Source organism: Lissotriton vulgaris, chromosome 3_1 (genome assembly GCF_964263255.1).
Source record: "Lissotriton vulgaris chromosome 3_1, aLisVul1.2, whole genome shotgun sequence".
Classification (NCBI taxonomy): domain Eukaryota; kingdom Metazoa; phylum Chordata; class Amphibia; order Caudata; family Salamandridae; genus Lissotriton; species Lissotriton vulgaris.
In genome coordinates, this window is record NC_141689.1 from 103,973,625 (window position 1) to 103,988,559 (window position 14,935).

Sequence of the window (14,935 nt, forward strand, 5' to 3'; positions counted from 1 at the left end):
AAGATAAACAGCCGTTCTCCTAGTGAGTCTCACATTGTTACATTTAGGAAGAATGTTGAAGAGTAATATGTGGAAAATCTGAAGCCATTTTTCTACAAACTCTCAATCAGCCTTGGATGGAAAAAAAAATCCTGAAGAATGTACAAACTGAAAACCAATTTTTGTCTGTATAGCATCAACAGCAACGCTTGAGTCAGCTTTGTGTCAAGCCGCCATTTTCATTCAATCAATAGCGTCCCCCTGCACACATTCAGGGACCTGGTCGTGTATCAGGTGAAACGGATTGTGGGACAAGAAGCAGAAAGGAAAAGGAAAAAAGTTCCGCCGGACCTCGGGAGCCGGCCGCCTATGTCATGGGCGATCTTTGGCCACACCAGGGCAATAGTGAAGCTGCAGCAGGTGCAAATAAGCTTCAGATAGTCTTACAAGCACTGCTCAGAACTCTCAACTATGGCACTCAACATCCAGGACTTGCCATTCGGATCTTGGCGCCTTGTGCTGGTTCCGACCTATTCACACATCGGTCCACTACTGACATCACCTCATAAGCCAACGGGGCACCCCACGCCGACTTTCGGCGCAGCATTGTAGGATGGCCACACCAGTGCGGCAACTTGCTGGACACAACCTCGGTGCCATCCGGATCTCGGCGCGTTCGAGTCACTGTACCGCAAGAGTGACCGAAACTCAGCTGGACACGCCGTCTTTCGGAGCAGCATTGTAGGATGGCCACACCAGTACGGCAATTTGCTGGACACCACCTCGGTGCCATCCGGATCTCGGCGCGTTGTGCTGCCTTCGGCCTATTCGCACATCGGTCCGCTACTGACGCCGCCTCACGTGCCAACGGATTTTCTACGCTTTTTGTAGCCCTATGCCGCATAACAGGTCATGTGACTTGTTTATAAAACTTTTTATTGGTTCATTTTACTTTTGGTTTCCTAAAGATGGAAGGCTTGGTCATATGACCTAAAAATAACACTTTTCATTGGTTTAGAACATTTTTTTTCCCCAAACGATGAAAGCCCCACCTTGTTTCTGGATGATTCAGACTGAAGCTGGCGTCAGCATGAGAGCACCACCATCTCGTGGCTCCGTCGTGGTCATTCCGCGAGCAATCATGGAAGCCGCTCCCCACCGGAAGCCTGCAGGAGTCGAGGGCCCCCAAGACTTTTGTAGAATCTTCACGGCTGAGGGGACGCTTTCGAGAATGGAGCCCAAGCCCTAGCAGGCAAGCGTCCGAGTTCCAAGGTGTCCCAGGGCCATTTTAGTGGACCAGGCCCAAAACCGAAGAGCCGGCCGCCATTTTAAGAGTCCTGTGGCAGCCGCCTATCGCTGCACTGCAAGAGTGGGAGCAACTCAACTACATGGTGAGCGAGACGCTGTAGCCGCAAGAGCGGGCGCAACTCAGCTGGATGGCCGCCACCTGGGGAGGCCCGTTCACGCCGCCTCCCCCACGCCCCCCCCCGGGCCGCCCCACGCCAATTTTCGGAGCAGCATTGTAGGATACCAAAACCAGTGCGGCAGTTTACTGGACATCACCTGGAAGCCATCCACATCTCAGCGCGTTCTGCTGCCTTGGGACTATTCGCACAACAGACCGCTACTGACGAGGCCTCCCCCACGCCCCCCCCCCGGGACGCCCCACGCCAATTTTCGGAGCTGCATTGTAGGATCCCAAAAACCAGTGCGGCACCCAGGTGACATCACCTGGGTGCCGTCCAGAACTCAGCACGTTGTGCTGCCTTGGGACTATTCGCACAAAAGACAGCTTCTGACTATTGTTGCTTTTTTTTGTCAAAAATGTTTAAATGTTTGTTACAGTTTTTGTTCCGATCGTTATATTTAAAAGTTAATAAAGTTTTATAATCCTACTTTGTTGGAGTGCTATATATTTTTAAAAAATCGGGTGAATGGGGCCTTGAATCGGGTTATTGTCATGTGTGGGCTTTGCAAGTGTACTGCTACAGGATCGGACATTTCAAACTCAAATGCACGTTCTTTTTCTTACCTTTCCGAAGCATGGAGCGCAATAGCAGGCAGAGAAAGGGTGATGCAAGTGTTGAACACTGCCTGGCCTGGCAAGTTGCTGGCAGTGCCCCCCCCCCCCCCCCCCCGCCCGCTCCTGAAAGAGGACACACACACACCGCCGCCCCGAGTACTTCACAGTTCTTTAAAAGACCATGCGCTTGTTCATGAGGCTTAAATGGTTTATCACCCCTTCTAGAACCCCTGCATCGACCCTCTGACGTTTCCTGGAAGAATTACCACGTAACACAATACCAAGCCTTGTCAGCTGAAACCCCCGAGGAATCGTGGGGCATATTATCAAGGGGGTTTATCTCCGCTTTTTTGGCTTTAAAACCCAAGAAAGCTGAGATAAAATTATCTCCCTATTACCAAGCTGTCGCTAACACCAGTTAGTGACAGCTAAAAGGAGATAGCGACCATCTTGGGCCCCGCTTTGCATGTCAGTGATATTTTTCACTAATGACTTGCAAAGTGGGCGTGCCAAGATGTTAGCGACTGGAAACAGTCCCTAACATCCCTATCTCCTATTACCAACTTTTGGAGATATTCGCGCTAAGCGCGAATATCTCCAAAAGCTAACACCTGCCCTGAGCAGCTCTTAGCCATGTTATCCAATGGGAGGTGGATAACATGGCTAAGAGCATTAGCTCAGTAATGCATGAATATCGCTGACTTTTCAGCGATATTCATGCATTGCGGCCGTTTTTTATCGCATTTGCGATAAACCTTGCTAATAGCAAGGTTTATCTGCGATAAAAATCGCCGATGTGCGGCGATAATTTTTGTCTCTAAACAAGTTAGAGACAAAAATTATCGCTAGTTGTTGGTAATATGCCCCCGGGTTTTTGCTTGCAGAAATCGGGAGGCGGGAGACTAGCACTGAAATCAGTAGTCTCACGCCTGAATCGGGAGGGTTGGCATGTCTGGATTCTCTACAGCTGGGGCCATAAACTACATCCGCAGGGCTAGGTGATAGCCTGGGACCGGCCTGGCATCTAAAATGGCTGCCGTGCACGACAAAATTGTGGTATTGGAAAAAAGGCAAGATGGCGCAGACAATGTTTATCAATAAGGATTAATTTATAACAAAATATTTTATCGCACTGACAAATTGGCGGTCAACACTTCCTGATTTCCATCGAATCGAACGTTAATAGACGTCACGCAGCAAAAAAAAAAAAAAAAAGCTCACGCACAGCCGCTGGTAGACATGTATCAACATATATGAGCCTCCTCAGCCACCCTCAGAAAACATAAGGGATTAGGATACGTCTCCCGCACCCCCTTATACCTAGTAATTTAATTAAAACTAAGCACAAAACGGTGAATTCCCGTTTCGCTACCAGTTTGCGGCCCAGTTCGCAGCCCGTGAAGCGCTTCTACCGTGAATTTTTTTTTTTTTATTTTCCCCACGGGACCCTTTAATAACCCCAACAACATTCCTAGGGGGTCAAGAGGGGTATACCTTGCCCCCTTTCATTAAATTCCCCCTTCGTTTTTCACCTCTTCTTCTCTCTCGATCCTACCGAGAGATAAGATGGCGGCCGCTCAGGACTGTTTAGAATGTTGACAGACACCGGGGAGCCAATCAGCTTCGCATCGCAAAGTTCCGTTTCGCGAAAAGTAAGCGGACCGGAGCGCAGCCCGGAGCGCTGTTACAGATATATATCTTGTTTTGAACGTTAATTTCTCAAAATCCACTGGAGCACATATATTGAGACCTAGCAAAGGCACATCGGGCTAACAGTCCCTACAATTTTGCCAAGTTTCGTGCAAATCCATTCAGCCGTTTGAGCTAAAAGTGAGGCCAAAGGCCCTATGGAAATTAACATGGGAAAAACGCGTTTTGGGACCCCCCTTTTTTCTCGGCCCCCCCTTGACGAAACCCCCCCCCAAATTTTCAGGGGCTGCTCAGAAACAAAATGTGCCATTTTCCTGAAAATTTCAGCCGATTCCGTCCACAAACGCCAAAGTTATTAGACATAGAATTTTCAAAAGTCCCATAGACAAAAAATCCTAACTATATATACCTACTGGCGAAACGCCAGTAGGTTATATATATATATATATATATATATATATATATATATATATATATATATATATATATATATATATATATAGAGCAAAAGAAAGAAAGGCACCTTAGTAGTGAATGATTTCCAATTGCCAAATACACTGTTGTATATGTGAAGAATTAAAATACCGGTGGAAGGACAACTTTTTAGAAAACCATTCTGCATAAAAAAACAATGTTGTATAGTGTTGTTCACATATTGTAAAATAGCATAAGAAATCCCTAATGTTTGTGTATTTGTGATATAATTTAAACGACAATTTTTTGCAATTGGTGAAAGGAAGGACTTTACTTGATGTTACCACATATTGGCTACAGAGCATCCTCTAAATTCACTGTAGTATAGAGAGTACTTAGCACACATTTGAGGTCTTGGGCATTCATGGAGCAAGACAAGATCGTGAACAATAATTAAAGAAACCGTGTTAAAAGCAGGAACGCGTTTCCGTGGAAACAGATCTCATCGTAGAGTTTATCAGTGCTTGCAGTCTAGACAGGCATTTGTCATTCAACTGATTTAATGGTGGTAGAGCAACATATTTTAAGTTAAGCGTAACAAACTGGTTGAAAGAAGTACGCAAAATAGTAACAATATAGCTGTGAGTGGTGCCTGAAAAATAACTAAGCTTAAGTTAAATGTTTGAAAATAAGCGTGTAACTAATAAAAGTGTCCAAAATTAGGTAAATGTGCAATTAAACATGTTTTTAATGGCTCATATGTACATTTTAAACAACTGGGAAAAGTTCATTAAAAGCTAATTTCTCCAAGTGTGCTGCCACAAAAACAATTCAGTGCGTATTAAATATATAGAGGTAGAGTAATATTAGAAAATGCACATATAAATAAGTGAAGTCAGTGTGTTGTGTAAAAAAAAAAAAAAAAAACAGTTGTGCAAGCTGTAAGTTTGTGTAGTTAGGGAAATGTTAAAAAAGACGTGTGTAAAGATAGAAATTGCAAAAAATGTACTTAAAGGCGCTATTAAACATTACTTGCAACATCTTTAAAAGCACACTTCAATGCATGCAACTAAGCAATTCATCAAATACAAACTTAAGTGCTTTAATACCTAGTTACGGGGAGTAAGCAATATATTAACGCAATCTCAATGTAATGGAATGTATTTTAGCATAAGCAGCAATAGCACCTTTAAATACCTACTCATTTTAATTGCCGTGTGCACTTTGTCTTCCTTACATTTTTGCAAGTTATAGGTTTTTAAAAAGGTTTTCAGCACCTTGTTGTTGTAAGAGTCCGGAGAAAATAAAAAATACCAAATATCGCCAGGTCTTGTGACACAAATGAACGAGTTACTTACCTTCGGTAACGATGTATCTGGTAGAGACGTTGTCTAGCCGCAGATATCTTAACTTAAAATATCCCCAGGCGTCAGACTGGATCCGGAAATGTTTTGCTGCAGCAACTCTGCGCACCGGGGGATGGCGCCACATGACCCCTCCCTGTCGTCCTCCATGTACGTGACATCAGCGAGGTGATTTAAGTCTCTCCCGGCGCGCTGACGTCAGTTTTCTTTGGAGAAACTTTTCCGTGGCACCAACAAAAAACTGTGAAAGTATGGGAACCGTGTGTGAGGTATGAAAACACAATCATAAAAAGGCTGAATTAGACACTGCCTACATATAAGAGAAAAACTAAGAAAAAAAACACACAGGCTAAGCGAAGACCCTTCCCGGAGTGCAACAAGGGAAGAGCATCGCAACAGACCGAAATAGACTGATATTGCCTTGTAGAACTGTGTCGTTTAAGAAAAATAGAGCACAGAAGAACAGTGCACCGTAGGAAGGATCTGGCATTTCCCATATAATAGGGAAGGTTGGAACCAGTGCACAACCGACCCCCAAGAGTTCGACCAAGAGGAGACCAGGGCCCGAAGCAATAGAAAGACTGAAGGAAGGGAAGGTAACTGGAGAGGAAAACTAATCTCCTAGTGCCATATTACAGGAAGAAGCCCCTCAGCAGAGGTTAACCGTATATGGAAACACTCAGAGGGGAGCCACAATTGAACTCCTGGGAGAGCTAACCCAATGGCAACTGAAGAGGTCAGTGGAGAACACCACCCTTTAAGGTTCTCGCAGAACGGGGAAGCTGGGTAGGTGTTAAGGAATCTGCAGCTAGACAATGTCTCTACCAGATACATTGTTACCGAAGGTAAGTAACTCTTACATCTGATAGAGACATCTAGCCACAGATTCCTTAACTTAGAATAGATACCACAGCCATATCCGAAAGGGGAGGTGGGTCTGCAACAGTACAACAGAGCGCCAAGCATCCGATCTAGCAACAGAGTGGCGGATAAAGCGGGAAAGCTGTGAGGGAATAGCCAGGCAGCCACCCAAGCAGCTTAAAGTGCAAAAATAACAGGATAGAAGATATCCTAAAAACGCCAGAATGACGCTACACCCTACTCGTATAATAACGACAGGTAGAATGGCATGGGCCCTATACCAGAGCAGAGAGAGAGAGAAAAACCACTCTGCTTAATGGAGGACGAAAGTACCTCAACCGAAGCTCGAAATGAACTTGGAGAGGCAACAAGAGCCTAACAGACCAGATCATAGACGAAAGCCGAAGGAGCCGGCGTCAAGAGCCCAAAGGCAAGAGCTAGAACCGGAGCACTGCGTTGGGAATAGCCGGTGAGACAATAAACATGCCAAGTGCACACACAATCCCTAAGAAGGGTAATTAGGGGCAATTAGCATGAATTCTAAACCAGCGGAAGCAGGTAGCAACATGCAGCAAGTAACGGCCAAAGAGACCTTAAAGTGGCTTACACAAGAAGCATAAGATTGCCCAACTGGGCAGTATGAAGCCAAAGAGAGAAGCAACCACAATATAGACTTGCAGGCAGTAGTCAAGGACCACTGCGATCAGAAGAGCCGTCCTGGGAAGTGGCCAAATATGCCAAGTTGAACGTATGGTGGGAAGAGTCTCAGAATCCAAGACCAAAACCCTAGAAAAGACACGTACAGCGTCGACACCAAATGGGAGCATATGGCTCATTGGGACATCACTCCAGTAAGCAGACGCAAGGAGTAACCTATGGGCAACTTGCAACAACTCAGAAAAGCTCCCCCATACAGGGAGATATTGGTCCAGACCTCGCATCCTCGAAAAGAGGTGGCGACGTAGGAAGAGGAATACCAAGGCAACCGACATGTATACAGAAATGTATAAACATAAAATTGTGTAGAGACAGAACTAGCCAGGAGCAAGAACATGTCCATACAGGATCATACCTAGTACAGTAAGGGCAGGTAGGAGCCGTTTTTGAAGAGGACACCATGAAACTTCCCAAGGAGGTGGTTGACCATGGCGTAAGCAGATGCAACAGGAAAAAACATAGAACATCGTACAACGGACCACCAGGTGAGACAAGGAGCCCACAGGATCTCCAGGCCCCGGTGAGATAAGCAAAGCTATATAATAGCATACAAGTCCCCCACATGGAGTATGCATACTCGAAACAACGGGGAACACCTCTTAGGGTAATAAGCCAAGCCAAAGGAGCGCAGTAACAGACTGAACCAGGGAACATGACGTCCGAGCCGTAAGACATTACTGAGCTGTACCATCAGCTCAATACCACAGTCAGAGGACCAGACACAGCAACCTGTGGAACACTGCCACAGCAGGCCATTAGGCAGCTCAAAGCAAAACACATCCAAGGGATGCCAATAAAAGGGTAATCACCCTTGACTACAGCAAAAGGAAGACGTAAAGCTCACTACCCATATTAAACACAGAGCACATCTAAAGGATGCGAAATAAAACAGTACCACCACGGAAGAGAAGACTAAGAAGACCTAAGTGGGAGGACAAAAGCCCGCAAGGAGCCGGTGAACCGCCGACTCGGCGTGAGCATCAATCAGCAAAACCCCATCAAAGGGTAAGAACCAGTCGCTCCTGGATATTTTCAGGGAAGATGCTATCTCGCAACCAAGCGTGATGCCTTAAGGCAACAGAGCCAGTCATAGCTCGGCCCAAAGAACCGGCAGTATCTAAGGTTGAGTGGATTGTGAATTCGGCAAGGTTGCGGCCATCTCTGAGGTGAAGGAGATAAACGCGAGCACCTTCAGAGAAGGCAGAAAGCAAAGACTCTGCAGAGTCCCAAAGGGCAGAGGTAGCCCGAGCCAAAACACATACTGTATTTAAGGAACGTAGGGCTGCCCTAGTGGATGCAAGGAAGTTCCTTCCCCATGACTCGAGCAGTCTGGACTCCCGAGAAGGAGGAAGTGTTTCAGGGGGCAGGGAAGGAAAGGCAATCTAACAACCCCCTGCACATCAGGATGCACAAAAAGACAAACAGGATCATGTGGAGCAGGACCGTGGCGGTGCAAAACTGAACGAGCCTCCGGGTCACCTGAAGCAGGCCAGACCCAGGTACCCAAAAGGGCATCATATAGGGAAGCCTCGAAGGCCAGAAGTGGCTCCACATTCCCAGACCCACGGTGAAGGACCTCAAGCAAGGGGTCCACAGACAAAGGGGGTTGCATGTTTAAAATGCGGGTGGCCAATGAGACCACTCATAAAAAAAGCCGCACCAGCCTCTGTAGCCCTCCGCGGAGGGGATAACAGCTCATCAATGGGGGAGTCAGTGCGCCAGGAGGGACTTATATGACCTGGCTGACGTTACGTACGTGGACGTCAGGGAAGGGTCGTGTAGCGCCGTCCCCTGGCACACAGAAGTGCTGCAAAGAATTTCTGGATCCAGTCTGAAGCCTAGGGATATTCTAAGTTAAGGAATCTGCGGCTAGATGTCTCTAGAAGATATCATGCAACATGTAGATCACAGCCTAGGTACGGCTAAATTAGCCTTAGCTTGACAGATTCTCTTCTACTTCGCAGGCCTTTGCTGAGTTACATAGCTTCCTGTGCCAGAGCGAATTCTTTGAAAGGCACCAAGCATTATGTTAAGATCAGCTTATAAGATTGGCCCTCATTTTTTCCAAAAGAAATTTAAACTCTACATACAATTTAAGGCTCTGCGATCCTCAACAGTACATCTTCTCTGCATTCCAAAATTTTGGAAAGCTATAATTGGTGGTCCTCATGCCATTCCATTCAGAGCAGCTCCATGCTGGAACAACTTACTGCTTTCATTAAGAGTATGCCAGAACCCTAATGGCTTTCGGGAAAGGCTTGAAACCCTGTTTTTTCCTCCCTAAGGCACCGTACCATAAAAGAGTAACACACATAGATAATTGAAAAGAAAAAGTACTGCTCCACATGTGTATTCAAAATGTAGATATGCATGTTAACGAAGTATCCATAACATTTTAATACAGATTTGATGTTGACCACCTTCACAACAATGGTGACCACATTTTCTTTTTTTGCAAGTCTTAAAAACTATTTTCACTACAATGTCCCGCAAAAGAATGTCCAACTGGCCATGTGAGGTGAATATAGCATCATAGAGTGCAGGTCAAGTTCAATACCCTCAAAGACTACAACATCTCCTATTCTGAACAAATAAAATAAGCGTTTTTCCCAAAACAGTGCACTGTAACCAGTGCGATGGGGATCAAGAAAGTCCCAAACGAGGGGCCTAGAGGGTGAAGAATGTTCCACGAAAGAGTCAACTGACATGATCACAGAGGGGAAAGAGAGCCAATGTCTGCTCAACAAACAATGACTACTTCCAAGAAATTGGAGACTACCACCAAGATAGAACTTTTCACGACAAACTTCAGTGACTCTACAGAGATAGACTACAGTCTTAATACGTGGGGCAAATCGCAGATGTTAAGCGAGTCCGACATAAATGGGTTGAATGAACGAGGCTAATAAGAGCTGAAAACTCACTTAAGGAGTGACCCACCAACCCGGAATGGAGTCATGAGTAAAGTCATCAGTTGGGTAGTGGGAGATGTCCTCATTAACTAGTGGATCACGATATGAGCACCCACCTCACCAGAAGGGATTGTGTTTTGAGCTTATGTTGGCTTCTGAACAGTATTTTCAGGTTGCCAAACTGCTTCTTTCCCTAAATTCCTCACCATCCCAAGACTTGGAAGAGCTCTTATTTTATTTTCAGGTGCTTGAAGCAAGGGCATTCTACGCCTATGAGTATGTTCTAGCAGGATAAAATCTCTTTGGGAATACTCGGTTTAGTAACCCACTGTGGACCTGAGGGATGGTCTATGTCGTGGTAAAACTATGTTGTAAGGCATTTAAGTTGTGCTGAGGTTATAACCTCATTGATAGACTGATTGGGAAGGTACAGACAGACAGTGCTAAGGCAATCCTTCAGAAAGACCACTTCAGACTTGCCCAGTCCTTTGATGTTTGCAGAATAAACAAAAAGAACCAAGCTTACTAGCATGCATGACTATATAACTACTTACCTTTAACTTCCTTGCAAGTTGCACCTGAACATAACCACAAACCTGAAGTAAAAAATGGTTTATTTTGACAGCATTACAAACATAACGCACACAAAACAAAAATCTCCTAACAGAAGATTGGGCCATTAAAATGTAGAGCCCCAGCTATAAACATGAGCAAAACAAGAATTCAGTAGACACATCAATTGCACTCCAGCAAATAGGGAGGAGAGCTGGAAGCATGAGGACATGTGGAGGAACAGAACTGCCATGTTCACCCAGGTTTCGAATTTTAACAGTTGCTTCAAGAGGTGCGATATCCCCACACCACAAATGTACCGCCAGGATTTACCAAGGAGAAGTCCCTAGTCAGGGAAGGATAGGAACACAAGATTTAAACGGAGATGGTTTGCAGGGTTCACAAAGTGGAGGGTCTAAGGGCAGGACGAAAAGAGTGCACCCGCGTTTAAAGGCACTACTCTGAATCGGATACACAATGGAACCGCTGCCCTATGCTGCCACTGGCCATCCGATTATGTTCCAAACATCAGGCGCAAGTTGAAACTAAGAAGGGAACGTTACTTACTTGTAACACTAGTTTCATATCTTATGGATGTTCATTGACGTAATAAACATTTATTATCATCGAAAAGTATCCTGAAGCACCTCAACCACCCATCATAAAAACACTCCCGAAATAAATGTTAATTGTATACATTTCACACGCTTTAGAACAAGCCTTTTCCTCCACAACATTTTCTTTTTAGTAACAGGGGACAGAGTTGGCATTGGTGGGAGTGGCATACCACCTGAAAACACTATAGCATGCACAGAGTACTGATTTCACATTCACTTGGCATTCCATGTGCAGGAAATAGAACTAACGCCCAATACGTGCGTGAACCACCCACGTTTCGCTCACAAAAACAATTCTTACCACTGCTTGGGTCTGGAAAGCCATCATCACACCACCTAAGCGCATCGTCGATGCTTTCAGTCCAGCAGGAGTCTGGAGAGTGGAGAAAGCAAACTTAGATAAGAGTTTGGGTTTGTTGCTGTGCCAAATAATCTACACAGATAACAACGGGTTACACAGAATAGGAATTGAAAGTATACATATCACCTTTAGAGATCCCAAGTCAGCCACCTCCACTTGCACAATGAAAGAAACGCATGACATATCACGCAGTATTGCGCTTCAGCCACAGTAGTTCAATATGGTGCATTTTCCCAATTATTGTTTAGGAGGCTTTCAAGAGGAAAGATAAACACATTTGCTAGTGTTAACTAAATAATCACATCAGGACAGCCCAATGTCAATTTACCTGAAATCGGAGCATGCTGAGTGCACAGTAACTGTCCAGTTAATCAACAACAGATAAACAAATGCAAACAATTTGATAGTAGAGGATTCCCTCCTGGTCTGTAACTGCTACCACTTAAAACACCAGACTAACACGGTCGCAGACCTGTGTGAATTGATTTGATCTTCCAGTGTGCAGGCTCTTCCACATATTCACCCTTCTTAGGAGAAAATACAATGCAGTAAAGCTACGGATGTGATGCAAAGAGCAATGAAGTTCATAGCACATCAGGTCAGTAGGTAGGAAAAAAAAAACTACACACGCTACTCAAAGAAACCTGGGTTAAGAACACCCTGACACATCTAACTCCCACTACAGGAGACCCTGCGCAGATCAGGATGGAGAAGGAAAAGCATGCTGGCCCATTGAAGCCGAAAGGATCCACTACAAGGCCTGCATAAACCATTCGCGATTGGTATGATAGACAGTCCAAGAAATCTCTAAAATGTCCTCACAGAGATCCAGGATTGAGCCAGACACATCAGATTCAAATCCTAAATGTCGGCAAACTGGCGGAGGCAGAGGAAAATCCTGGAATGCTGCAGTGTCAAGAACAGCCCGAATGAAGGTACTCCTCTTTAGCTCACTGATGAGAATCCCAAGCATGTGAGTGATTTTCTCAGTCATCTGAAAAGTTCGTTGGAGAAGCCTGAACGAAAGCATATTGAATAGCCAAGTTTTAAGGGTCTTGCAAAAATTAACCACTGTTGGAGCATCTTGAAGATCTATTGTTCCAGAACTTGGCAGGTAGTTCTCTATGCAGCTACAGCAGGCCGTGACAAAACAAGGCGTGATCATCAATTGGCCAAAGAAGACTGAAGAATCCGTGCAGGAACACAGGGTTGAAAGATTACAGAAAAAAGTAGTGCCTCATTTTATTCTGACCTTGTATCCAACAACCCCAGCTTTAAATTGTATTTATGTACAGGAAGGGCAGGATGTTTATGGAGCAGAGAGGAAACGGGTGGTCAGCGTGGGACGCTAAAAAAAACAGGTAGGCCGCTGCATTTTAGGCTGAAATCTCCTGATCAGATATTTTGGACCCCTCCCAGATAAATCAGGGCTAGATGTGATAACAGCTTGCACTGCATCTTTGAAGGTAGAAGATCGCAAGATGTTGAATACGTCTGAGATCGCAGGAGGGTTAAGCAGTGAGCTAAGAGCATCTAAATAGGAGGGCCACCTTTCAGGTTGACTTTGTCAGCAGTGGAGGCGAATGATAATCTCCCACTTTGTAGGAAAGTTCCCATTTTGGCTCCCAACAGTCAGGCACAGGCCTGTGAGGGAAAACATAAAGAGACTTGCTAACTGCAGGCTTTGTACGCTAGCCCCTAGGAGCAGCCTCTAAACTTCATTGTAGAGATAACCGATATTTTAATTAAATGGACTGCAGCAAAAGACCCTGTCCATCTAGCACGCTTGCACAACCCCTGAACACCCAGTTGCTCTTATCAAAGTGTGCTGTCTGAGCATGATACTAGTGCCAATAGCTCCACTTTTGTAATCAGTAGAGTTCAGGCCAGCCTGCAGCACAAACTTTGAAGCATATGGACCATCATTCATTGTCTGTGCCAAAGAGGTTTCAAGGTCCTGGGCAGAACTGGTAGATCTCGCTGGCCATACCTCACAGCCACATAAACGGATCAGAGGGCTAAACTAGTTGAATAAACATCTGCTTCTGAAGGCGTCAATTCTTTAAATTGCTCTGTCAGGAGACCGAATAAAATGGAATTTGGACTGGTTGACACCTAAACTAGATAACGCAACTATCAGTCTTTCCGGTGTAGACTGGTTAGGAAGTCTGGGTCACAAGGGGCCGGCTGTGTCACCTAGTCTCAGGTCAGCTGACTGGAAGCCACAAACATGGGATGGACTAAGTCACCATACAGACATCAAAGGGCTTCACTGTCATTCAGTAATTGCTCAGATGAAATTGGCTCTGGTTGAAAAAGACCAGTCAACACTAGTCTTAGAGGTATGGCCTGCTTGACCAGTTCTCAGGACACCCCCGCGCCGCACGGCCACCAGCTGTGTGTGCCCCCGCCTCGCTGCTGCCCGCAGCCTCGTTGTGCCTGCCTCGCTGATCCCTGCCCCTCCGCCGTATTTGCGTGTGCCTGAATAATCTTTTTTCTTCCTATTTGTTTTTATTTGCCTCTCAACTGTTGTCCCTGTTGTCCCCTTGCACGTCGCTGTATTAGGTTTTATTTTCTGTTACCCAGTCACCCTGTGCCTGCCCGCCCCGCTTCACGCCGCCGTCCAAGCGGACACGCCCCCCTTTTTGTGTTGTGCCAACTCCGCTCCCGCCTCCCAGCTGCTCCTCCCTCCCTCCCACTTGGCCATAAATGGCGACCGCGCAGCGCAGGTGAGTGTGACCTGTTTTCAGGACACACATGCGCCGCACGGCCACCAGCTGTGTGTGTGCCCCCGCCTCGCTGCTGCCCGCCGCCTCGTTGTGCCTGCCTCGCTGATCCCTGCCCCTCCGCCGTATTTGCGTGTGCCTGAATAATCATTTTTCTTCCTAATTGTTATTATTTGCCTCTCAACTGTTGTCCCTGTTGTCCCCTTGCACGTCGCTGTATTAGGTTTTGTTTTCTGTTACCCATTCCCCCTGTGCCTGCCCGCCCCGCTCCCGGCTGCCGTCCAAGCGGACATGCCCCCTTTTTGTTTTGTGCCCTCCCCGCTCCCAGCTGCTCCCCCCTCCCTCCCACTTCACCATAAATGGCGACCACACGTACGCGCAGCAGTCACGCGCAGCGGGCGCGCCGATTGTGCGTCAAAGGCAAGCCCGTCTGCGCCTGGACCGCGCCCAGCACCAGGACCCCTGGCCCCCACCGACGCAAGACGACCCGACAAACCTACAACGCCGCCGCCCTCAACACCGGCCGGAGGCCCACCTGCTGCACGGCCGCCCCAAAACGTTTCCATGGACCCTTCACCTGCACAACCTGCAAGTTCACCTGCCTCCGAACAGGCACCACACCCGCCAAGCCAAACTCCAGCAGCGACCTCAAGTGCATCCTGTTCAACACCCGCTCCGTCCAGACACGCCGTCAAACTCTGGAACCTGCTCGACACAACCTCACCAGACATCGCCTTCCTCACTGAAACATGGATGAAT

General features: G+C 46.4%; 1 protein-coding gene across 1 annotated transcript in view; it reads right to left on the reverse strand.

Annotated features, from left to right (window-relative positions):
• LOC147726038 (PC-esterase domain-containing protein 1A-like) overlaps positions 1-14,935 on the reverse strand; it is a 207,012-nt gene that overhangs the window by 48,886 nt on the left and 143,191 nt on the right. The window contains exon 6 of the mRNA XM_086960152.1: positions 11,391-11,462. Within this exon, the coding sequence (XP_086816278.1) occupies positions 11,391-11,462 (72 nt within the window). The remainder of the gene's footprint in view (positions 1-11,390; positions 11,463-14,935) is intronic.